This window comes from Ctenopharyngodon idella, chromosome 22 (genome assembly GCF_019924925.1).
Source record: "Ctenopharyngodon idella isolate HZGC_01 chromosome 22, HZGC01, whole genome shotgun sequence".
Lineage (NCBI taxonomy): Eukaryota > Metazoa > Chordata > Actinopteri > Cypriniformes > Xenocyprididae > Ctenopharyngodon > Ctenopharyngodon idella.
Window position 1 is genome coordinate 18,670,496 of NC_067241.1, and position 24,114 is coordinate 18,694,609.

The 24,114-nt window shown below is 36.3% G+C and overlaps 1 protein-coding gene across 2 annotated transcripts; it reads left to right on the forward strand.

Moving 5' to 3' along the window:
- The first annotated feature begins 4,379 nt into the window (after nt 1-4,379).
- lmbr1l (limb development membrane protein 1-like) lies at nt 4,380-23,431 on the forward strand. Of its 2 annotated transcripts, XM_051880478.1 has the most exons (17): nt 4,380-4,752; nt 9,689-9,832; nt 10,223-10,307; nt 13,280-13,313; nt 14,271-14,410; nt 15,511-15,614; nt 15,716-15,839; nt 15,997-16,065; nt 16,192-16,256; nt 17,693-17,765; nt 17,948-18,031; nt 18,116-18,192; nt 18,280-18,357; nt 18,623-18,787; nt 18,891-18,957; nt 19,345-19,506; nt 21,377-23,431. In XM_051880478.1, exons 5-17 carry the CDS (start codon nt 14,380-14,382, stop codon nt 21,460-21,462), a joined length of 1,185 nt encoding a protein of 394 aa, XP_051736438.1. In that variant the 5' UTR covers nt 4,380-4,752; nt 9,689-9,832; nt 10,223-10,307; nt 13,280-13,313; nt 14,271-14,379; the 3' UTR covers nt 21,463-23,431. The 2 variants fall into 2 exon arrangements, with proteins under 2 accessions (XP_051736438.1, XP_051736437.1); XM_051880477.1 differs by lacking the exon at nt 9,689-9,832.
- The last annotated feature ends 683 nt before the right edge of the window (nt 23,432-24,114 follow it).

A 24,114-nucleotide genomic window follows, 5' to 3' on the forward strand; every position in this document is an offset into this window, starting at 1 on the left:
TTATTTTGCATGTTCAGAAATTCAGTTTTTCTTTTCGTTGCCTCAACGTTGTGTGATAAGGGGTACTTTTCGAGGATGTTTTGGACAATACCTCACGTTGGCCATAATGTGTTATAAGAAGGGAAGATACAGGGTTCCTGTAAGTCATGTGAAAAAACTGTAACATACACCTCTATTTCACAGCAGAGAAGAAGTGCTTTTTGAAGTTTTGTACGGAGTGAAATCTTATTACATGAAGTACATTATATGGCATGACACACTACATGATACAGACCTGTGCATGTATCAAATTCAATATATCAATGTCTTTCAAGTGTTTTTCCCTTTTTACTTAATGATTTCTTGACATTTTGTTTTTTAAAAATTTGATTTTGATGATAATTTTCTCTATGATTCTGTACCATTGAAAATATGTTGGGGTAGGGGGAGGGTGGGGGGCAAAAATATATTTTTTTTATCAATAAAATGTTCCCAAATGAACCAAAAAATGATGTGAAATATTTTTTTTCATGTGCCATCAACATGTGTGCAGTAGAGGGTTAAGGACATGCATCAGAAAAATTGGGAATGTTGGACAATAAATATATAACAGAATATAACATCTTGACAGAAACTTTTTGCAGTGTTGTCTTATATTAATGTCCGTTAAAGCAAGACTATGTAAACAAAAAAACACAGCCACTGTGTCCAAAAGTGGCAATTATGGGATAACAGACACAGCAATGAATCATGTTCTGTAAGATCATTATGTTTGTAGCGTGATCCAGGGGATTAAAACATATTTCACACCTAATGGAGTAATTTACTATTATTATATTACTCCAATAAGTCTACCTATAGGTATACGTTTTAATCCCTGGATTATGCTACAAACATGATAATCTTAACTTTATTAATTATTAATTTATTAATTTACTATTAATAGTAAACACATGTTACCTCAGATGTGTAATGGTTGGATTCCACAACTGATCACATAAAACATATACAGTGCTCAGTGTAAATGAGTACACCCCCTTTGAAAAGTAACATTTTAAACAATATCTCAATGAACACAAAAACAATTTCCAAAATGTTGACAAGACTAAGTTTAATATAACATCAGTTTAACTTATAACAGGAAAGTAAGGTTAATAATATAACTTAGAGAACAAAATTTTCAGTTTTACTCAAATTAGGGTGATGCAAAAATGAGTACACCCCACTGAACTGAGCTGCATTTCATTGATGGCATCATGAATTCACAGATGTACTGCTCTATACTGAAAGAGAAGATGTTACCATCACTCCGTGCCCTTGGTCGTCGTGCACTTTTCCAACATGACAATGGTCCTAAACACATTTCTGAAGAAGAACAGGGTGAAAGTGATTCAGTGGCTCCTGATCTGAACCCAATCGAACACCTATGGGGAATTCTGAAGAGACGAGTTGAGCATCACTCTCCATCCAGCATCCAGTCTCTAAAAGAGCTCATTCTTGAAGAATGGAAAAAGATAGATGTTGCAAAATGTCGCCAACTTGTTCATTCCACGCCTAGAAGACATTAAAAATCATGGAGGCCATACAAAGTACTAGATGTAGTAGTTTTTGTTGTGGGGTGTACTCATTTTTGCATCACCCTAATTTGAGTAAAACTGAAAAATGTGTAATATAAGTTATATTACTAACCTTACTTTCATGTTATAAGTTAAACAGATGTTCTATAAAACTTGTCAACATTTTGGAAATTGTTTTTGTGTTCATTAAAATGTTACTTTTCAAAGGGGGTGTACTCATTTACGCTGAACACTGTATAGGTTAAAACAATACAACATTTACTGTAGGTGTCATAAAATTTACTGAGTTTGAGAAATTTTCTATTGCGTTTCTGATTTGACTGTGAGATTCGCTGATTTGGGGTGCGTAAGATGTGATGGATTCTATTGTCCAGTTGGCATTTTCACCCCAAAATGGCTGCCGCGCTACCGAAGTGCCTCCTCGTGGCTGTTACCCAAAAAGCATTAGAGTTTCCCCTCTTGGGTTCTATACTCTTTGACATTGGTGGTGGTTGAGGAGATTCCCCCTTCCATATGTAAAGCGCTTTGAGTACCCAGAAAAAGCGCTATATAAATGTAAGGAATTATTATTATTGTTATATTTGTGCAGAAAAACAAAACAGAAGTAACTTTATTCAACAATTTCTTCTCTACCCTGTCAGTCTCCTATGCAATTGATACAGTGCAGCACTTCCATGAGCACCATGACGCATGTGTGGAGAGAGGAAATTGTTGAATAAAGTCGTTATTTTTGTTTCATTATTCTGGTCGCTTCATAACATTAAAGGAACACTCCACTTTTTTTTTGAAAATAGGTTCATTTTCCAACTCCCCTAGAGTTAAACAGTTGAGTTTTACCGTTTTCGAATCCATTCAGCCGATCTCCGGGTCTGGCGGTACCACTTTTAGCATAGCTTAGCATAGTTCATTGAATCTGATTAGACCGTTAGCATCTCGCACAAAAATGACCAAAGAGTTTCGATATTTTTCCTATTTAAAACTTGATTCTTCTGTAGTTACATTGTGTACTAAGACCGACGGAAAATGAAAAGTTGGGCTAGGAACTATACTCTCATTCCGGCGTAATAATCAAGGAACTTTGGGTGCAGCAGGCGCAATGATATTACGCAGCGCCTGTGACCCCCTGCTTGCACAGGGAGCGTGACTTGCAACAAAGAGTATAGAACCCAAGAGGCGACACTTTGATACTTTTTGGGTAACAGCCACTAGATGGCGCTCCGGTAGCGCGGCCGCCATTATGGGGTGAAAATACTAACTGAACCATAGAATCCTTCACATCTTACGCACCCAAAATCGGCGAATTTCACTGCCAAATCAGAAGCGCAATAGAACAGTTTACAGTACAGTAAATGTTGTATTGTCTTATATATGTTTTATTTTACCAGTTGTGGAATCCAACCATTCATCCATCTGAGGTAATGTAGTTAGCCTACTTTACTGAGTATTTCCATTTTATGCAACTTTACACATTTATTAATAGTAAATTAATAATTAATAAATTTAAGTTCATCACGTTTGCAGCGAACAATATATTTCAGACCTAGTGGAGTAATAGTATCTAGGTCTGAATTGAAATAGGCTATTGTACGTTTTAATGTATCACGCTACAAACATAATGATCTTATAATACATGATGCATTGCTGTGTCCGTTATCACATAATTCCCGCTTTTGGACACTTTTGCTTCAGTGGACATTAGACAACACTGCAAAATCAAGCTGTTATATTCATATATTTATTGTCCAACATTCCCAATTTTTCTGATGCATGTCCTTAATTTAATTTCATATGTTGGTAATAATTCAGTGTTTATAAGCCTTTTAAAGAATTTTAACCCAAACTGACTGGGTTTCTAGAGAGCAAAGGTTTTGTGAAAAAAGTGGAAGACTTAAACACAAAGTGTGTAAAATAAACTGTAAAAAGGATTTGACGATCACTAGTGATAGTATTTTATTCTGTGTTGTCATCATTCAGGTTGGATTTCAGCTTTAATGTACTTTTTTTTTTTAACAAAGCAGCTGATATTGCCATAGAAACTAGTGGGCTGCAGACTCGCTTTCACCCCAAAATGGCGGAAACGCAGGGCCACTGCTGGGCGCTGGTGTTGCAATGGAAGGTTCTATTGAGTGTCGCTTCTTGTTAGTGTATATTCTTTGCTTGCAACCATGGAGAGATTTGTGAGAGATGCTGCACAATATCATTGCGCCGGCTGCACTCATGGTACGCCAGCAAAGTTCCTTGATCATTACGCCGGAATGAGAGTATAGTTCCTAGCCCAACTTTTCTTTTTCCGTCGGTCTTAGTACACAATGTAACTACAGAAGAGTCAAGTTTTAAATAGAAAAAAATATCGAAACTCTTTGGTCATTTTTGAGCGAGATGCTAACGGTCTAATCAGATTCAATGAACTATGCTAAGCTATGCTAAAAGTGGTTCCGCCAGACCCGGAGATCGGCTGAATGGATTCGAAAATGTTAAAACTCAACTGTTTAACTCTAGGGGAGTTGGAAAATGAGACTATTTTCAAAAAAAGTGGAGTGTTCCTTTAAGGTTAAATCACTGTAGTCACATTGACTATTTTAACGATGTGTTTACTACTTTTCTGGACCTTGAATGTGATAAATTCGTTGCTTTCTATGGATAAAAAAAAAAAAAAAAAAACTCTCAGATTACATAAAAAAATACCTTAATTTGTGTTCTGAAGATGAATGAAGGTCTTACGGGTGTGGAACGACATGAGTGTGAGTAATTAATGACAGAAATTTCATTTTGGGTGAACTAACCCTTTAAACCCGCCCCTTTCTCCTCCCACAGCCCAGCCCCCTCCAGTCGAGCGACTGAAATTCATCTGAGGAGCATCAGTGAACACGCTGACTCGATGAGTTCAATGCTGTTTATAATTTGCATGTTAGCTGGTGAATAATCATTTGAGAAGCATCTATCCTCCTCACTGAAGTGAAACAGGAGAGTAGTTCGCTGACTTAGTGAATTCAGGAGCGAATGCAATACGTTTAGAGGTGGAAAGCGTTTGTTCGAGACTCGAGACAAGTTTCCACGTAAGCTATTATCTTATCGGAGATTCAAATGTTTTACAAATTATAACCGAGCACACGCCAAGACATGTTTTCAAAGCATGGAAACAGAAGACGTGACGATTAGAGAGCAACTATTCCACGACCGAGTCCGAGAAACCATTGTAAGTTTCCTTCTCTTTGCTGCTTTTGTTTACATAGTATTAAGAAGTAGCGTTTTCAGTGTTACAATATGAATGTGCCCTTGTGTTCGTCCTGATGGAATTCAATAATAATTGATTGATTAGATGATTGTGTGACGTTATTTCGTGAACCGTGCACGAGTACTTTGTGTTCTTTCATAAAATATTGATCGATTAGACTGTTTGGAGTGTGCAAGTGTTGTCTTTGCTTATTATTTACAAGACATTTAAATATAAAGTAGAGTAATGTGTACACAAACAGACTCTGAGGCATTCTTTTACTTACTTGTAAAATTTAGCACTCTCTGAAATGGCACAAGATTTGTGGGGTTGTGGGGGTGTATGAAAACCTCTTTGTCAATACCTAATAAAGCACAATCATAACTGAACTTCAGACCTCAAGGACCTTACAGCAAGACACTTAACCTTTACTCCTTCACTCAGCATTTTAGAGCAATAGTTTTGGTGCATATTTTTAAACCACTCATCTGTGTAATTCACTAGCTACAAAAACTGACTTCTTAAACTATATATTAAATCTAGCATTCACAAGGACAACGTAACGCATACGTTCAGAATTATAGTTATAATCTTGGTGGAGCTGTTGCAGACATTATAGACTTCATACTTTGTTTTTCTGCGTAAACAAAAGCTGCTCTTTAAAGTCTGTTTTCAGACATTTTAAGGGCATTCACTTTTATTTATACACGCTTCTGTTCTGTTTTGTCTGTGATGCAAAGCTGCTGTAATCCTCCTAGAAAATGAGAAATGCCTCTCTTAGTGAAACGCACAGATGGATCACACTAGATAATGTAAATCAGACTATTTTCCTGCCCCAGGCGTTGGGCACCAGCGGGCTCATGCTGTCACGGTCATTGATCCCTTGGTCACTGATGTTTATCAGGGATTTATAGTTTAAATCAGTGGTTTTTAGCTGGTGGATCTCGACCCAGAAATGCCTCTCCGGTCTTTTCTGATAGGATCACAGACTACAGGGAAAAACAATGTTAAATGTAATACTGGAAATACTAAAATGCAACTAATCATATAATTGTTCATTATTAGGATTGCGAAATATCAATTCAACTTTTAAAAAGGGTGGAGAAAATGCATTGCATATCTTTTGTTGTTGACGTCAAAGATTGTGCGTACAGTTAGTCTGTCATGTGCGTACATTTAGTAATATGACTAATACCAACAGAATATCTGACTCTTCACTGTATGCTGATAAATCACTTATGCATTTTTTTGCATTACATTCATGAAATAGTTTTCTTATTCATTAGTTTTTTTTCTATATAGTTCATTGTAATACTAATATAATTATTTCTTTTTCTTACTTATGTGTGAAAATCAGTTTTGGTCCTGTGTTGGGCATCAAAAGGTGACCCAATCTAAAATCTGGATCTTGAAGTGAAACCAGTTTGAAGAGAACCACTGATTTAAATAAATGTGTGTATTTTGAAAAGTTTCTTATGCTCATCAAGGCTGGATTTATTTGATCAAAAATACAGCAAAATTAAACTGTAATATTATGAATTATCTTTAGAATTTAAAATGAATGTTTTCTATTTTAAAATATATACACACTGGTCAACATTTGAAGTGGATCAAAACCTTTCATCAAAGTTGTCCTAAAACCAAAATGCAACTTTGATGTACTTTTTATGATCCACTTCAAATGTTGACATATATATATATATATATATATATATATATATATAATATTCCTGTGATGGCAAAGCTGAATTTTCAGCATCATTACTCCAGTCTTCATTGTCACATGATCTTTCAGAAATCGTTCTAATATGCTGATTTGATGTTCAAGAAACATTTCTTATTATTATCTTCATTATATTATATATATTATTATTATTTTGTGGAAACTGTGATACTTTCTAAGGATTCTTTAGGTATTTTGGAATATTTACACTAATATTTACACCAATTAATTGTTACCACCTAAATAAAATGAATTTAATTTAAATAAACAGCTGAATTAAACTGAGAATGTATTCAGATAAAACTAATTTTTTGTAGATAGATTCTTGGGTGGAACTCAAGAAGTATTGAGTTCATACTTGTAAAGCAACACAAAATTTATGACAATGTCACAGTTTTGTACTTGGTTGATCTTCGAGAGGGACAACCTGTTAGAGGGAGTAGCTGATTTGGCACGGTTCCCGTTCTCTAGATGTGCAAGGAATGCATTGTGTGTGTAATGCACTTTATTAAGGTGCATATCTGAACATGTCGCTCGGCTTTCAACAACAGAGGGCTTTGTATTTACGTCTACTAAGAAGGGATCTTCTTTATGATTGGACTTGTATTATTATTTGTTCCTCATGAAAACGAACTTGAGTCTTTACAATTTGATTATTTCTTAATGTTCTATTCTTATTCTATCTAGAAATGAGTTTAGTACCTCTGAATACACTGTAGTGACCTGTATCATACGTTATGATATATTGTGCATTTATATACAAATGATTTTGTATTTTTTATTAATTTGAAGTTACAATTGTTCAGATTGATAATGTATGTAAATTGGCATAGATGATGTGCTTGTCATGAATGAAAAACATACTGTGTTGTTTGTATATCATAAATGTAATAAAAAGCCTGTGAAGATCAACTTTAGGGGCCAAACAACATTTTAACACATTTTAATGTGACACTGGTCTAATTATCCTTAATTGCCCGGATTTAATCAAGTTATTAGTATTTTTGTCCTACGTCTGTCCTTTTGCTAATCTATCCCAGCACACCACAAGTGTTGTTTTCTCATTGAGTCAGTTCACAGTCGCTCTATAGCTGACTGTTTTACTAAATAGGCTGTTTCACTTCAAGAAATAACTTCGGCTTCGTTCCAGGTCTCGTATTGTTGTGCAGTGAGGATTACCCGGAGCAGCTGAATAAGCCCTAAGATTCAGAACGTTTGTGATCGGCTGTTTAACCAGCCCTGCCAAATCGGTCAGCAAATACACTATAGATGACCTGGTTGCTGGTTACTACGATTACACTCACATTATACGGCCTGTCTCAATACCATAGACCCAAATAGATGAAGAAGTTTGAAATCATGCTCACCATTGCCCACGTAGAGTGAAATAGAAGATTAAGTTTCTTTCTGATTAATGACCTACGACAGACAGGGTATTACAGGGACTTGTAAATATTGTCATTGTCCACCCTTGTGGTTGTTTGAAAGGATTTAAAGGGATAGTGCACCGAACAATGAAATTTGTCGTCATTTACTCGCCCTATGACGTACCGCACCCATGTCAAGTTTTTTTTTCCTCTTCTTTTGTGGAACACAAAAGAATATATTTTTAAAAACTTTTTTTTTTTTTTTTTTTAATACAATGAAAGTCCGTTGAGGCCAGTGTTGTTCTGGACCACATTGGCTTCCATTGTGTAGACAAAATTTCTTTGACTGGTAATACAATGACACCAGACATGTATTATCATGTTATATTCAACTGTTATATAATTTTTTGTTTTCAGTTTTAACATATACTGTATTTTAGCTTGGCTGTTTCAACTCTGGTTCAGTGCATGCTGTCTTAAACAAACGCTGAGCACAGATGACTGAACACCTTTCAGAGCTCCAGAGAGATGTATCCCAAAGATTCATTGTTTTCCCATGCTGTTGGCACTTTGAAGACAAAATCCCAGCTTCCTGTCCTGTCCCCTCCCTCATCCCTCTTCCTCTTTTATGGGACATATGGTGCTTAAGAAGTGTTTTTCTTTAGTTCACTCAATATCCCTAAGGTATAATCTGTGTGTCTTTTTTTTCATTTCTCAAAAGTATTTTCTCCACATGAGGATCTTAGAGGTTTAATCATGGAATTAGAAGGCTGTTGTCATGTGGACAGATCCCACTGCAGCTCTCCGGCAGGATGAGAATGGGAAGAATCATGCATTGCCCTTCCTCCATGTTAAAATAGCACCAAAAGAGATAACAGCGATTTGATGCCAACAGGTTATGGGGAATGTGTTGATATCAGATTTTATAGATTGTGGCTTTGTAGGAGTTTTATTTTGAAAAGTAAATGTTAAATGAGACGCTAATTTGAATGCGAGTTAATTTCGATCGACCCAAACAAAGTCCATCATAATTGTCTTGAGCCATTTTTTGGAGACTTTAATGAATGCTTCATTAATTCATAATGTACTTTTTTTTTTTTTTTTCTTTTTCTTTTCTCTCTCTTTTCTACTGTTTTACTCTTACATCTGTGTTTGTTCTTGTCTGGTCAAATGTTGAGAAGTTATATTGCAGCACTACAATTGTAGGTGTGTGTGTGTGTGTATATATATATATAAATATAAAATGTGTGTGTGTGTGTATAATGATGTAAGTAAGATACAATATAAATATGACCAACTATTAATATCTTCTAAATGTAAATTTGACTGTAAATCTTTATTGTAATACCTCATCTAATCCCGGTTATAACTGGTTTAACTCTTCATTTGCATTTGAGCTGTAATCTTCATCCTCCATCTGGTGCTGTTACCTTCATTCTCAAGTCTGTATTGTGGGTGTTCATTCATTAAGAATTCAGATTGCTAAGAAAGGGACAGCTGGCTTTAAAAAAAGGAGACACTCTACTTATTGATTCCCTCTTTCTATTGTTTTTCCATTCTAGGACACAGAATGCAGTTTGTTTATCACTGCTATACCCCTTTCTTCCCATTATCTTTTATCAATAATATGCGAAATATATTCCTATAACATCTTTGACCGGTTCAGTCTTGTCACTGGTCTGTGTGTTATCATTAAGAACCAAATGTCCTTGATTAGGAGCTCTTATGTCACAGAGCTATAAAGGCAATCTGGACCGCGTACAGCGGCGTGTATCAGTGATAATAGGGCTGTGCTGGAGTGTGTTTCATGACCTCTGCTCCATTACAGGCTCTCTGTCTAACGTGTTCTTGATAACTTATATTGGCAACACATCCAAGCAGTGAATTTGCACAGCATGTCTTGTAGCTGCCTGTTCACGACTACGTTGCTCACGTTAACTGCGTGACTCATACTGCGGATTTCTGTGAGAATGTAAGTTATCTCGGATATTCTGCAAAGTGCCATTTATACCCAGTCTTTTAAGAATGATTGTGATTATTCTGTGGAACATAAAAAGAAAAAGTTTTGATGAATGTTCACACTGCTCTCTTCCATATAATGAAATTTGGTGCAGACCAAGGGTGGGGATCTTAAAGTTTCCTAAAAGGACTGGAAAAGCTAGCTTTATGTGAGCATATACAAGAAGAAAATACAATTTTCATTTGGAATAAAACACTTCAGTTATGCTCCAGCTTCAGGCCTTTTTCCTTCTGATGTTAAATGTCAGACTTCTTGAAAAACAAGCTGCAGTGTATTTGTAAAATGTAAATCATTTCATGTTTTCAAATTGCACTGATTTTTCTTTTCTTTTCTCTGCTTTAGATTTGCGTGCTGCTTTTCATTTGCCTGTACATCTTGTCACACTTCATTCTCACTCACTTCAAGAAGAATGCTGAGTTCGTCACTGGTAAGTTTAACGTGACCCCCGGACGCTCAGCAGTTGTTTGGCTTCATTTATTACAGTCCTTCAAATCACACCTGTGATTTACTGCAGCTGCTTTGAGCTGAACAACATTTCTACTCACTGACTATTTGTTGGTCAGCATGACCTGACATGGTCATGCCCCTGTAATTGCCAAATTATTTAGTACCTTATGTTCAGATAGTGAAGTACCACCGTATTTCCTCTGTTATTCGATTAATAGTTTTGTTGTTCTTTAGCTGTGAAAATGAAATCTTCAGAATAGAAGAGTCAAAGTTTCTGATTGCTGTTGACAGCAGTTATGTAACGTTGAGGGAGGGCAGCGGTGTGGATGAGGAATGTTCCCATGAGATAAACATAGGCCCCCTGCCCAAGCGCTGCCTGAGGTTTCGTAAGAGAACACTACCTCATGTTTTGGTGTATACCCCTTTAATTGAACTCTCTGCTTTCTCCCTGTTCTGCTATACCTGCTTTCAGTGGAAAATCTGAGGGATTGTTTTCTTATACTTGACATGTTTAAAACACATCAGGCTTGTTTAGACGGTTAAAGAACTATTAGGAGCCGCACACAGGATGCATCTTGTGTAAAGCAGAACAGAATGCAGGGGTCTTGAAAGATTTTTAATATAATGCATTTTATAATATTTATTTATAGGGCTGCCCCTGACTAAAGATTTTTCTAGTCGACTATAGTCTTCATTTAAGCCGTTAGTCAACTAATCGCACATATATATTAATTTAATTACTTAATAAATATATACTGAGAAGAATACTAAACCATAATGAGCGTTTTAGCGCACACTTAAATCTTGCTGCAAAGCACGGCAAAAGTAATGATTATGAATGTGTCGCGAACAAAATAGCAAGGAGACATTTTAATTATTTAAACTATTGTTTTCTGAGTCAGTGTCGGCTGCCAAGATGATGTTGACTCGTCATCTTCACACTAACGTGTCTATAGAGTGAAATGCTCCTTTCATATGGATTACATAAGCAGAGAGTATTTATTTTCGATTTGAATTGGTTCGTTTAAAAGTAGGCATTTCAAGCTATCCTATATGTTACAGATTTTTCTCTCATATCTGTGAGGCAAGTAGCCTATACGCTAATTTTGGTTCATTTTTGTGACACGCTCCAGTTCAGGGAGACCAAGATGGCAGAAAGTGCATCCTGTTTGTTTTTCTTTATTTTACAAAGGCACAACGTTTTTTTTTTTGTTATCGATTAAAAAACCCTTTACAGTTTAGGATGGTGTACTACTCTTATCTATATGACCAAAAATGATAGAGTATTTTAGGTTGTTTCCGCTGTTATCAGAAAAAATGCAAGTGATCGCGCCGGCGCCTCCATGTCTTGCAGTAAGCGCACTATACTTTAGCTTCCACACTCCGCACAAACACTTGGATATGCGCCTAATAATAGCGTTATAGATAACGTTAGAGTGAGCAGCCATGTAAAGTTGCTACTACTTACATGTTTCAAATGATATGCCATATTTGAGGTCGATGGATGGTAGGCGAATGTTTGGATTTTCTGCCCAACATGCTGTAATTACTACAAGGATCCGCCGTTAATGATCTGTTCCTTACGGACTGTGTGACTACGCCACAAGGTTTTTTTTTTTCCTGCGACTAACCGACTAATGAAATTTTGGTCGACTTCTAGTCAACGAATGATTAGTCGACTGTTAGGGGGCAGCCCTATTTATTTATTTATCTATCGGCTTTTTACATTGTTCCATTCTTGCTCAAAGACAGCTAGGTACAAATAAACAGATTTTATGGGGTCTCAAACAAATTGTACATATTTTTATTTATCTCTTAAATTTTTTATACCTTTTATACTTGTCTCATATCAGTGGACAGGAAAGTGTAGGGCGAGACAAGGGAAATCATTTCAAACATGAACCTGGGTTCCTGTGAGCACAGCTGCTCCGGTGTCTTTGCAACCTTTAAAAATGTCCGTCTACCACATGCTTACATGATCAAAAATTTAAAAATAGTGCAGAGGAAAGTAAGAACATGTGCTGTGTTAGACACAGAACATTGTGCATGTAACTTCTAGCCAGACTGCTAGACTGTTGAAGAATTGTTTTACAATTTGTTAAATGATATAATTTCATAATTATTATATAGGTCAGAGTAGAGCTGATAGGATAGTGTAAGGAGAGACAGTGGTTCGGTCTTGAATCTGGGTCCCCATGAGCACAGCAGCTCCTGTGTCATTGCAGCCTTTAAAAACATTTGTCTAGCATGTATGTAAGAATATGTCCTATGTTAGACACACGGGACATCGTGTACTTAACTTCCAGCCAAACCATTACCGTTCTGATACATATTCTAATTTAGGAACACAAACAGAATCACTGCACAAGATTTGTTGCTCAATTTTTGTGTATTTTTAACACATCTAAAACTCAAAGTCCATTTCATAGACTAAACGTGCATCATTCGTGGAGGGCTGAAGCTGTTTTTTTCAGTTGTATATTGGTTGTTGTGAAGGAAATGTGCAGAAAACCTGTTCTGCGTTAGGTTTGGGGCTCACCCAGGAAATGTCACACATATCTACCCTGCAGCTCTGTCACACTGGGCATGTTTTGCTTTTCTCACATGAGAATGTTTGAGATTTATTTTTCATTCTTTCTGCCTCATGCTTTCAATCTGTCCTTGTTATTGAGACAAATTACTCTTCAGATGGGTTTTGTTTTCCTGCATGTGCAATAGTGAACGATCAAATGACGAAGGCTTCCCAAAATTTCTTTCAAATAAACTTTGCTAAAATGGTTTGAAAGTTTTTACCTCATGGAATAGCTTTATAATGAATCTGGGTCATTTTGAGATCTTATTTTGTTCAATTTAGTTTCAAGGCTGAACTGTGAGTCTAGTCATCATCTTTATGTCAGTAGTGTGATAGTGTTGTGGAGACAAACTTATTTCTTTTTCCTTTTTTGCCCACAGATGACATTGAGGATGCCACTGTCAACAAAATTGCGTAAGTAATCAGGACTTAAATTTGCATTTTTTACTTCTTTTAAAGTCCCCCTGTAGTCAATCATTTTATCCCTTAAAACTCAGCCTTAAAATAGGTTGAATGTAACTACACCCTTGCTTCATTTAGTATACGTGGATCAGTGAATATGCAAATTAGCCCCGCTTCCACTCGATTACACCAGCTCAGAGATCTATGCGGTTAACTTGTAGTAAACGCTGCACAATGGCAAGTGGAAATACTGGTTTAATTTAGCCATGCTAAAGCCCGCCGGCACGTTGACATGATTTGTTACAAGGTAGTTTGTGACGTCAGAAACACCAGCGATTTGAAACCGTGACTTTAGATCACTGCAGTTTTAAACAGAAAATACTCAGCAATGGTGCTGACTTATGCTTTAAGACAAACCATGTGCAAATTCATATTAAAAACACCACATAAACATCATTAAGAACTTGATTTTCACCTCCTGGGTCTTTAATAAAGTATCAACATTACGTGAAAATTAAATTTCTTATTGTAGGCTGTACAACTATTGGATAATGGACTAATAGCCAGGAATCTATTTATGCATTATTTTAGCAAGTCTGGCTCAATTCTGGTGTTTAACATCCCATTTTTCACATAAAAATAAATTTAAATGCATAAAATCATCTCCATCTTACTTTAGCAATTAGATATCTAATTTCACTCGGAAATGTGTCACATTATGGCAGTAAAATTGTGCATTGCTCTGCAATTCACACTGACTTTAAGTAAAGGACACTTTACTGGTTAGTGGTTACGATTTCATTTTTTTATTAGTTTGCCTGAATGACTGTAATTGGACAGATTGCTCTTTGGTCTCCAGCGTGGCGTTTAACATCCACCTCCCTTCACAGCTGGCACTATGTCAAAGTAAATGGCTGCAAAAACATTTCCTCACCCTTTTTTGAATGTTTTTTCCCCCTCGCTCTGCAGGCTGTGGCTGTGTACATTCACTCTCTCAGTGGCCGTCTGTGCAGTGCTGCTCCTGCCCATCTCCATCCTGTCCAATGAAGTTCTGCTCACATTCCCACACAGCTACTACATGCAGTGGCTCAATGGCTCGCTCATCCGCGGTAAAAACACACGCACAAATAAAAAACTAAGTTTGCTTTGCACATGTGGTTTATGTGACTATACCATATCGATTTAGAAAGAGTTAATAGAGTTTTCAATCTAATCAATTACAGCTTCATTTTGTCACCCAATCTGAACTGAAATAGTAAAGTTTTTATTCCCATAAGGACTTTCTGTGGGAACACAAATTAAATCTAACGGCTCTTTGTTAACACGTGTTGGGCAAAGCAGTGAGTCTGCCAAGTCTCTGGCTGTAAATCCAAGGCCACAATTTAGTCTAAAATCCAGATTTTAATTTGCCCTTTGATATTCAGTTTGCACGTGCACCTCATAAGCTGCAAGGACTGTACGTGATCACAATAGAATTAGCCAGGAAATATCAGACCAACTGAGAAATAAACAGAATAAAAGCTTAATGGCACTTAGATGAAGCGCTAGTTGAAGTTAGTATGGCACATGGTCGCCCCCTAGTGGTCTATAAGTTTGCTGTATTCTTTGTATTCCACCCATTTACCTGGTAGGTCTTGTGAGCAAACAATATTTAAAGGGTTAGTTCACCCAAAAATAAAAATAATGTCATTTATTACTCGCCCTCATGTCGTTCCACACCCGTAAGACCTTCGTTCATCTTCAGAACACAAATTAAGATATTTTTGTTAAAATCCGATGGTTCAGTGAGGCCTCCATAGCCAGCAATGACATTTCCTCTCTCAAGATCCATTAATGTACTAAAAACATATTTAAATCAGTTCATGTGAGTACAGTGGTTCAATATTAATATTTTAAAGCCACGAGAATATTTTTGGTGCGCCAAAAAACAAAATAACGACTTATATAGTGATGGCCGATTTCAAAACACTGCTTCATGAAGCTTCGGAGCGTTATGAATCTTCTGTGTCGAATCAGCGGTTCGGAGCGCCAAAGTCACGTGTTTTCAGCAGTTTGTGGTTTGAAACGTGATCCGAATCATGATTCGACACAAAAGATTCATAACGCTCCGAAGCTTCATGAAGATGGGTTTTTGCTTTTTAATTTGGGAATATGAGAGTACAATATTTTTTTTATTTAATCACTCGTTCTCCTCCTCTCTCCGTTTCAGGCTTGTGGAACCTAGTCTTCTTATTCTCAAACCTCTCTCTTGTCTTCCTAATGCCGTTCGCCTACTTTTTTACTGAATCAGAAGGATTTGCTGGGTCCAAAAAGGTAAAATGATATAATTAGTTTAACAGTAAACGCATCTCTATAGCATCTGTATTGAGATCTGTGTTTGATGTTCAGCTGATATGTGTGCTTTCCTCTGAAAGGGCGTTATGGCGCGGGTGTATGAGACGGCAGTGATGCTGCTCCTCCTCAGTCTGTTGGTGCTGGGCATCGTGTGGGTGGCATCAGCTCTTCTCCATCACAACACCGCCCGTGAGAGTCTTTACGGTGAGGGCAGCCGTGCAACATTAGAGATTATGTGCTGCACTTGTTCAGTGTCACAGTTTAATGCTAGCTAGACTCACAAATTTTCTCTTAATTGTATAAGAGCAAGATAAAGATACAGGTTTAGTAACATTATGCTCTTTTTTCCTGTGCTTTTCAGACCTCTGGGAATATTACCTGCCCTATCTCTATTCTGGAATCTCACTCTTTGGCGTTCTGCTGCTTTTGTGTAAGTTTATATAATATTGTAAAAAATGTTGTTTTTAAATAATTTGATGTTTAACGTTTAGTTTTGTATTTCGTTACATTTGACTTCTCATATATAGATCTCATTTCCTCTTTTGTCTTGTAACAGTGTGCACACCCTTTGGGCTTTCACGCATGTTTAGCGTCACTGGGAGCTTATTGGTCAAACCTCGGGTAAGTGGACAAGATAACTGTTAAAATTACTTTTTGTTTGTGGTGTATTTCTATCGTTTTCAATCAGGGGTCCCTGAAGGTATAGTGAAGTATTATACACTATCAGTCAAAAGTTTGGAAACATTACTGTTTTTAATGTTTTTGAACGAAGTCTCTTATGCTCATTAAGGCTGCATTTATTTCATAATAAATATAGAAAAAACAATAATATTGTGAAATATTATTACAATTTAAAATTATGGTTTTCTATTTTAATATTCTTTAAAATATAATTTATTTCTGTGATGCAAAGTTGAATTTACTCCAGTCTTCAGTGTCACATGATCCTTCAGAAATCATTGTAATATGATGATTTATTATCAATGTTGGAAACAGTTGTGCTGATTAATATTATTTTGGAACCTGTGATACTTTTTTCAGGATTCATTGATGAATAAAAGGTTAAAAAGAACAGCATTCATTCAAAATATAAATCTTTTCTAATAATATTAATCTTTACTATCACTTTTTATCAATTTAACATATCCGTGCTGAATAAAAGTATTAATTTCTTTCAAAAAAAGAAAGGAAAAAAAATGACTGTCCTCAAACTTTTGAACGGTAGTGTATATTGTTACAAAGATTTCTATTTTAAATAAATGCTGATATTTTTTAACTTTTTATTCATCAAAGAATCCTGAAAAAGTATCACAGGTTATAAAATAATATTAAGCAGCACAACTGTTTCCAACATTGATAATAAATCAGCATATTACAATGATTTCTGAAGGATATTTTAAAGTATATTAAAATAGAAAACCATAATTTTAAATCGTAATAATATTTCACAATATCATTGTTTTTTCTGTATTTATTATGAAATAAATGCAGCCTTAATGAGCATAAGAGACTTCTTTCAAAAACATTAAAAATAGTAATGTTTCCAAACTTTTGACCAGTAGTGTAATTAGTATAACTGTTTTCTATTTTAATGTATTTTAAAATATAATTTATTCCTGTGATCAAAGGTGAATTTTCAGCATCATTACTCCAGTCTTCAGTGTCACATGATCCTTCAGAAATCATTCTAATATGATGATTTGCTGCTCAAGAAACATTTCTTCTCATTGTATCAATGTTAAAAACAGTTGTGCTGCTTAATTTTTTTGCATAAACTGTGATACATTTTTTTTTTTTTTAATAGAAATTTTAAAAGAATAGCATTTATTTGAAACAGAAATCTTTTGTAACGTTTATAAATATCTTAACAGTCACTTTTAATTAATTGAATACATCCTCACTAAATAAAAGTATTAATCTTTCAAGCAAAATAAAAAAAATCTCACTGACCCTAAAATTTTAAATTATAGTGTATATATGTAAAGAGAAATTAGATGTGTGAAGTTAAGAGTCTTCTCCTTTTTTTTTTTTTTTTTTTTTTTTTTTTTTTTTTTTAGTTGTTGGAGAACTTGGAAGAAACAATGAACTGCACAGTGTTTGAAGAGGCCTCTCTGTCCAGGAAGTTGAAAAGTGAGTGTCAGGATGTGAGAAAGGCATACTGGCTGCTGTTAAGGAAGTGGCCCCACCTTATAAAGATTTCTCTCTTTCTTTCTCTCATTTTCTTTTTAATGTCTAAAGATGTTTTTCTGGCATTATGAACAAGGATTTACATGCTTCCTAAACTTCTAAACCCTCTCTATCTAATGTTTTAGGTAACAACACCTGTTGGATCAGTGCAAACATACAGGCCATCAACAAGGAGCTTCTGAGTGTGAAGTCCAAACGCATTGCTTTAGGTACAAACACGCCTGTCAAACTGTTAAATACATTGATCATTTAACTATCATGAATTGCTTTTCATCCTTATTTCTTCTACGTAGAGTTGCGGAAGAGAGTATCTCCATGGCAGCGCAACCTGGGATACCCAGTGGCCATGCTGATGCTTTTAGCTTTGACTGTAAGAGTGAACCTTATGAAATGCAGAATACTTATAATGGCTACGATTATAGCATTGTGCTAAAACCAAATTTACGGTGTTTCTCAGGCGGTGTGTGTGCTGATGGTCTGTTTCCACGTGCTGGAACTGCTCTTCGATGAATCTGCCATGCCTAGAGGGATGGAGGTGAGATGCATGACAATGTCCTGTTTACATTTGCCATTTCTCTTACAGGATTCATAGATGGACCTGTGAATGTAATTCATGGGGGAGGAAAAATAATTTCATAATTTGATTTACTCACTCTCATGTCCTTCTAAAACCATATACTGCTATCTTCTCCTTCCACAAAACACAAAAGGAGTACTAAAAATGTTCCAAAGCATCATAAAAGTATTGCAGTAATAATTCATTATCATAATCTCACAATGGTTGGTCTTCTCTGTTGCAGGACCCAAACTTGGGGCTTGCCTCGTTCTCAATGTTCGGCTCTCTGGGAGCTGCGGTGCAGGTGGTCATCATCCTGTATCTCATGGTCTCCTCGGTCGTCGGCTTCTACAGCTCTCCGCTCTTCACCGGTTTGCTGCCACGTGCGCAGGACACCACCCTCACGCAGGTACAGAGATCTCTCATACAGCGGCGGGAATAGTGCTGGATATCTCACATTCAGAGGCTGTGGCTCTTTATAGTCAAACTGAATTGTTAATGTCTCTCCACAGATTATAGGGAACTGTGTTTCTCTTTTAATACTCAGTTCAGCCCTGCCTGTTTTCTCTCGCACATTGGGTGAGTGTTTTAAAATGATTGGTCATTATTTAATGTTTGTTATTTAATAGCAGCATGATTTTGAGGTCTGTTGTAGGCCAAGACACAATTAGCATTTTTTTTTTTTTTTAAAAAAAAGAAAAAATCTGCTAAACTGCTAAATGTTAAATGTAGCTGAGAGTACTACACTCTTATCTCTTATTGGTGGTTCAAAGCATATTAAAATTATTGAAAATGTTTAATAAATGGACACTTAGGGCCACGTGTCAAACTTTATGAATGACAAGAGTTAAATTTGTATTTTTTTTGTCTGTCCACAAGACGGCAGTAGTTAGCAGTATTTCAGCAATGGTGCGTTACAATTTGAATACTTTATAATGATCCTTTTTTTCATGTAACTACATGTAGGAATTACAAGGTTTGATCTGCTTGGAGACTTTGGACGGTATAACTGGCTCGGAAGTTTCCATATTGTTTTCCTGTACAATATGCTTTTTGCTGGACTCACATCCGCCTGCCTCATCAACACAGTCACATGGGCCTTGCAAAGAGAACTTATCCGTGCCCTTGGTTAGTCTTTTATATTTTTGTCTATGTATTTATTTTTTATTTTTCATAATGATTTATTTATTATTTATTTACCACTTATTTTGATGAGTGCTGCATTTTTTTTCTTTAATATTCTGGGGGGGAAGAGTGAGTGTGTGTGTGTGTGTGTGTGTGTGTGTGTGTGTGTATGTGTGTGTGTGTATGTATATATATATATATATATATATATATATATATATATATATATATATATATATATATATATATCTATCTCTCAGTGGCATGCAGTGGTGTTCTGAAATGAGGAGGCACATTTTTTATTTACGAATCAAATGTAAATTCATGTGCATTACTCTTAACGTTGACACATCTTCCTTGTTAAATGAACATTACATTACATCACAAAAGAAACCAAATACAATTCTATTTTGTAATTTTACATTAACAATGTATTGTAATAAATGTTCTATTTATCAAAACCAAGTCAATCTCATCAAGTTAGTGTTTTAAGCATTTCTACATCTATTCCAAAATAATAACTAAAAGCTATAACAATTTAAACAATGTATTTTATTTGTGTATTGATGTTTTTCTTTTTAATAGTCAACTTAGGCTATTTTGAATCATCAGTCATGCTCCGTAAACACCGTCTGTCACAGACACGAAGATGTATTTTTAATTTCACCAAGCTGATTGCACTAAAAATCATGTTTTCAGTCCATTTCAAGTTTGATTTTGATGTGACATAAAGCGGTGACATCTAATTGGGTGATCTGTTTACTTACTTTTCAATTAGTCTTCCCATTGACGGCATCATTTGTTCATTCAAACTGACGCGCGGAACGTGCACGTAAACAAGAGGCGGGATTTATCACACAAACCAATCATATCCAATCATAACCAATTACATCCAATCATAGCGCGACGGAGATGTTGTCTCCTCTCACGTGACTTTCCCCCATTCATTCTCAATTACCCCCCACAAAACCCACCGCACGCTATAGGGGGTCTAATGGTTTTCTATGAGAGCAAAGGGAGGCACAACTCCTGCTGTAACTTTACCTGCGGGTGTCGCTGTTGGACAGTGTTCCTTTAGAAATACGAGTGACTTGCGCTCTTTTTAATGTCGTAATTTGTAATATTTGTGTTGTTGTTTTATATGTAATATGGATTATTTTCTCATCCTATTTTTTTTTTTTTTTTTTTTTTTTTTGAGAAGGCACTGCCTCCCTTGCTTCTTCGGAGGAAACGCCCCTTATATATTATATGTATTATATATACACACACACACACATAAAAGCTATAATGCATATAAGTAAGTCTTGTGGATTTGGACTTATAATGCCCTTTATTTCCAACATGACTCAACAAATGGTGTTGATAGACCTTGACTTGTATTGACCTTTTGTAAGGGTTAATTCTAACATTTATCTCAAGGAAAACGTGTGAGGGGAAAGATTTGTGCATGTACACATTGTATCTTGAAAGGACAAGGGGTGTGCGCTATGCTGCCATTTGCCAGTGTTTGTAGTTGGTCTTTGGGTGAGGTGTTCCTCGCACAGGCCATGTTTCTCTATGGGTAGGTCTCTTTCCTCAGATAGAAAAAACACAATTCTCTCAGGAAAGTGAGAGGGGACAGAAGGGGAGAAGGTTTCCTTGGGGACCTCGGGGCGTCAAACTCCTTCTGGAAGACACACACCCATCGCCCTCCACCCAACACAAACAACACTCGCTTGCATAGACCATCTCTTTTTCTTTACTCCGCCTACTGGCTTTTGTTCTTTGATTGATTGGTTTGGTTTGCTTTCAATCCAAACATCGTTACCTTTTCTGGTTGTTAGATCAAGGTTAGCGCTCTAATGTAGTTTACTCTCCTGTTTCCTTTCTTCAGGACTCCACAGACTGCCTCTGACCGTGTCTCGTTCAACCATCCCCCTCAAACTCCTCCTGGCCAATGGGCTCTCAAAGATTCACTGAAGAGCGATCAGCTTTTTCATATATTATTGGCTATTGAAGCCCATTACCTTCTGGAGATGGTTCTGGATCCCATTCTGTGGCTTTCTCCTATTGGACCAAAGCTATTTTGTATCCATTATAGGTGAATGGTCACCAAAGCTGTTTACAAAGGTTGCCTGAACGATATATATCGACTGACGGAATCTCCGGAGTGGGTTTCTGCAACTGGAGCTTTATGCGTTGTTTACTTCAGTAATATTTATGCATACTACTGCATTTAAAAAGGGATGTCAAATCACTGGATGCCTTGAACTAACGCCTTATGAAAAATGAACAATGGCTTCAGAGGACTTTGACATGTGTCCAGACAGGAGAGCTATTTCAGAGGATGACATCACTGCCATGACCACGTTTCCTTTTCCTGGTGGTGGAATGAGAGTGTTGAGTTCTGTCCTGGTGGGCCCCCCACGCTTTCCCCTTGTATATCACTATTTTTAGTGTCATCCAATGAATCCAATCCCTGTTTTACTGTGGGTCCTTGTTGCAGGAAGTCCATTATGATGGGGTTTGTCTGCTTCTAACTGAACCTGAGAAAAGGGATGAAAGTGGCACAAGTTGCACTGATCTTGGAGATTATATGTTCGGATTGAGAAAACATGGTGGGATTCTCGCTTGGAAAAACACTTTTTGGATAGTTTAGGTTTTAAAATGTATGTTTAAAAAAAAAAAAAAAGTGACAATGGCTGCCATTGATTTCAAGCTTTAAGCCAAGACAACTGTGAATGTTTAGGGGTTTTGTTCCCGTTTTTGCTATTTCATATGTGAAACTTTAATGTGCAATATTATATTGTTAAACATTAACATACAATTATGCAAATCTAACTAGACTGCCTTTCAGAAACTCTTTAGCGGATGACCAAAAGAAGGTGTTTTTTCTGATTATGAACACCTAAATTGGGCAATAAGGTGACAGTTTTGTTAGTTCATACGTTTTGAGTTGAACTATGTGGAGGGACAATCAACGCACATGACCATTTCCTGTTTCATGGACACTGCGAGGCTGTGATTGATAAATGTGGACTTTCTGATTCGATCATCACTAGTTTTATATGGTGCAGTATTAATGGTGTACGCATTTTATTTGCCGATTACACTGTTGTTTATTCTTTTGTATGACTATTATTTATGAATTTCTTTCTGTATCAGCATCATTTTAAACATTTCATTTCATTTCAAACTCTTTATTTGTCCCCAGGGGGCAATTTACAAGGTCACGCAGAGTAACAGAACATACATAGAAGCATCATACATGTCATAATGTTCTTCAAGTCATGGCCAGTAGAGGACAGTGTACCACAAATCCATCATTACAGAATCTCTATACTTCAGGTTCTTCCTCAACCATATTTTAATAACAGGATAGTTGCATAAATTATATTTTCATAGAGTATCATTTACAGTCATGTAGCTAAATTAAGTCCATTATGGATGTAAAGCATTGCTTAAAGGGATAGTCCACCCAAAAATAAGTTATCATTTATTAATTATTCATGTACTAAACCTGTATGATTGATTTCTTCTGTGGAACACAATATTTTGATATTTTGAAAAATGTTTGATTTTCAGTGTATGACCAAAAAGATATCTTTTCCATTCATACAGGTTTTATTTTTTTGGGTGAACGATCCCTTTAAGTGTTTTTCCACTCTCACAAAATGCATTTTTTACAGCTCAAAACAACTAGATTCTGTCCTGAATTGGTGGATCATAAATGAATGGAGAACTCTTATGGGGGACAAAGAAAATACAGTAATCATGAATCATTTTAAAAAAGAAATTGCTGACCTTTGTGGGGGAAATTACAACACCTTTTAATTTGTTTGAAAATTCCAGCTACTCCCTTAGCGACTGTGACAAACCATTTCTCCACATTCCCTTAACTGAAATGAGGAGTAAAGAACAATAAATGTGTTTACACCTGTTTTTTCAACCAGTGTGTCATTTGTGAGTAATTTTAAACCCATTTTTGTTTCGGGATCTGCTAAGGACGTTTCCATGGAGGTCAGCATACATTTCTTGCCATCTGAGCACCTGACTACTGCTTTAATGGCGCCGTGGTGGTTATGTTTAGCTCTGGTGTTAGTGTGTTTGTCTGTCCATACATCTTCCCCCAGCTGTCCCTCCGCCTGTAGCTGTCCGGCTTTAATCAGGGTCTTTATTTTGCCCCAGGTCTGTCAGCAGGCCCGTAGAGACGCCGCTGCTGACCCATCCTGTGCTTTCCCTTCACGGATGCCCGTGGCAGATAAAAGCTCTACATCATCAGGAGAGTGCAAGCCACTCGCTTTCTCCCTTTCACCCCCCACCTCTATATCGTCCATCCGTTTTCCTCGTTGAGTGTTCATTTCCTTTTCCTTTTTTCTTTTCTCTTGAAGCAGAAAAAGAAATCCCGGACTCTTGATTATGATTTGTCTGTCTTGATTTTTGTTTTCTTGCCATTTCTTGTACTCACTGATGGATGTCCTGATAGACATAAATTGTGGGATTTGTTTATTTTTAAATTTCTTCTGCTAAAAAAGCTACAAGAAGTTTTTACTGAAACAATTTTTTTGGGGGGAATGAATTTGTCAAGATCCGCTTGGTTGTAGACATTCTTCCAAATATCTTTCTTTGTGT

Coding starts and splice junctions, on each gene's coding strand:
- lmbr1l (XM_051880477.1), top strand. CDS start 4,690: ATGGAAACAGAAGACGTGACGATTAGAGAGCAACTATTCCACGACCGA. Junction 17,766..17,947: donor TCTGTCCAGGAAGTTGAAAA/GTGAGTGTCAGG, acceptor CTAATGTTTTAG/GTAACAACACCTGTTGGATC. Junction 18,032..18,115: donor GTCCAAACGCATTGCTTTAG/GTACAAACACGC, acceptor TCTTCTACGTAG/AGTTGCGGAAGAGAGTATCT.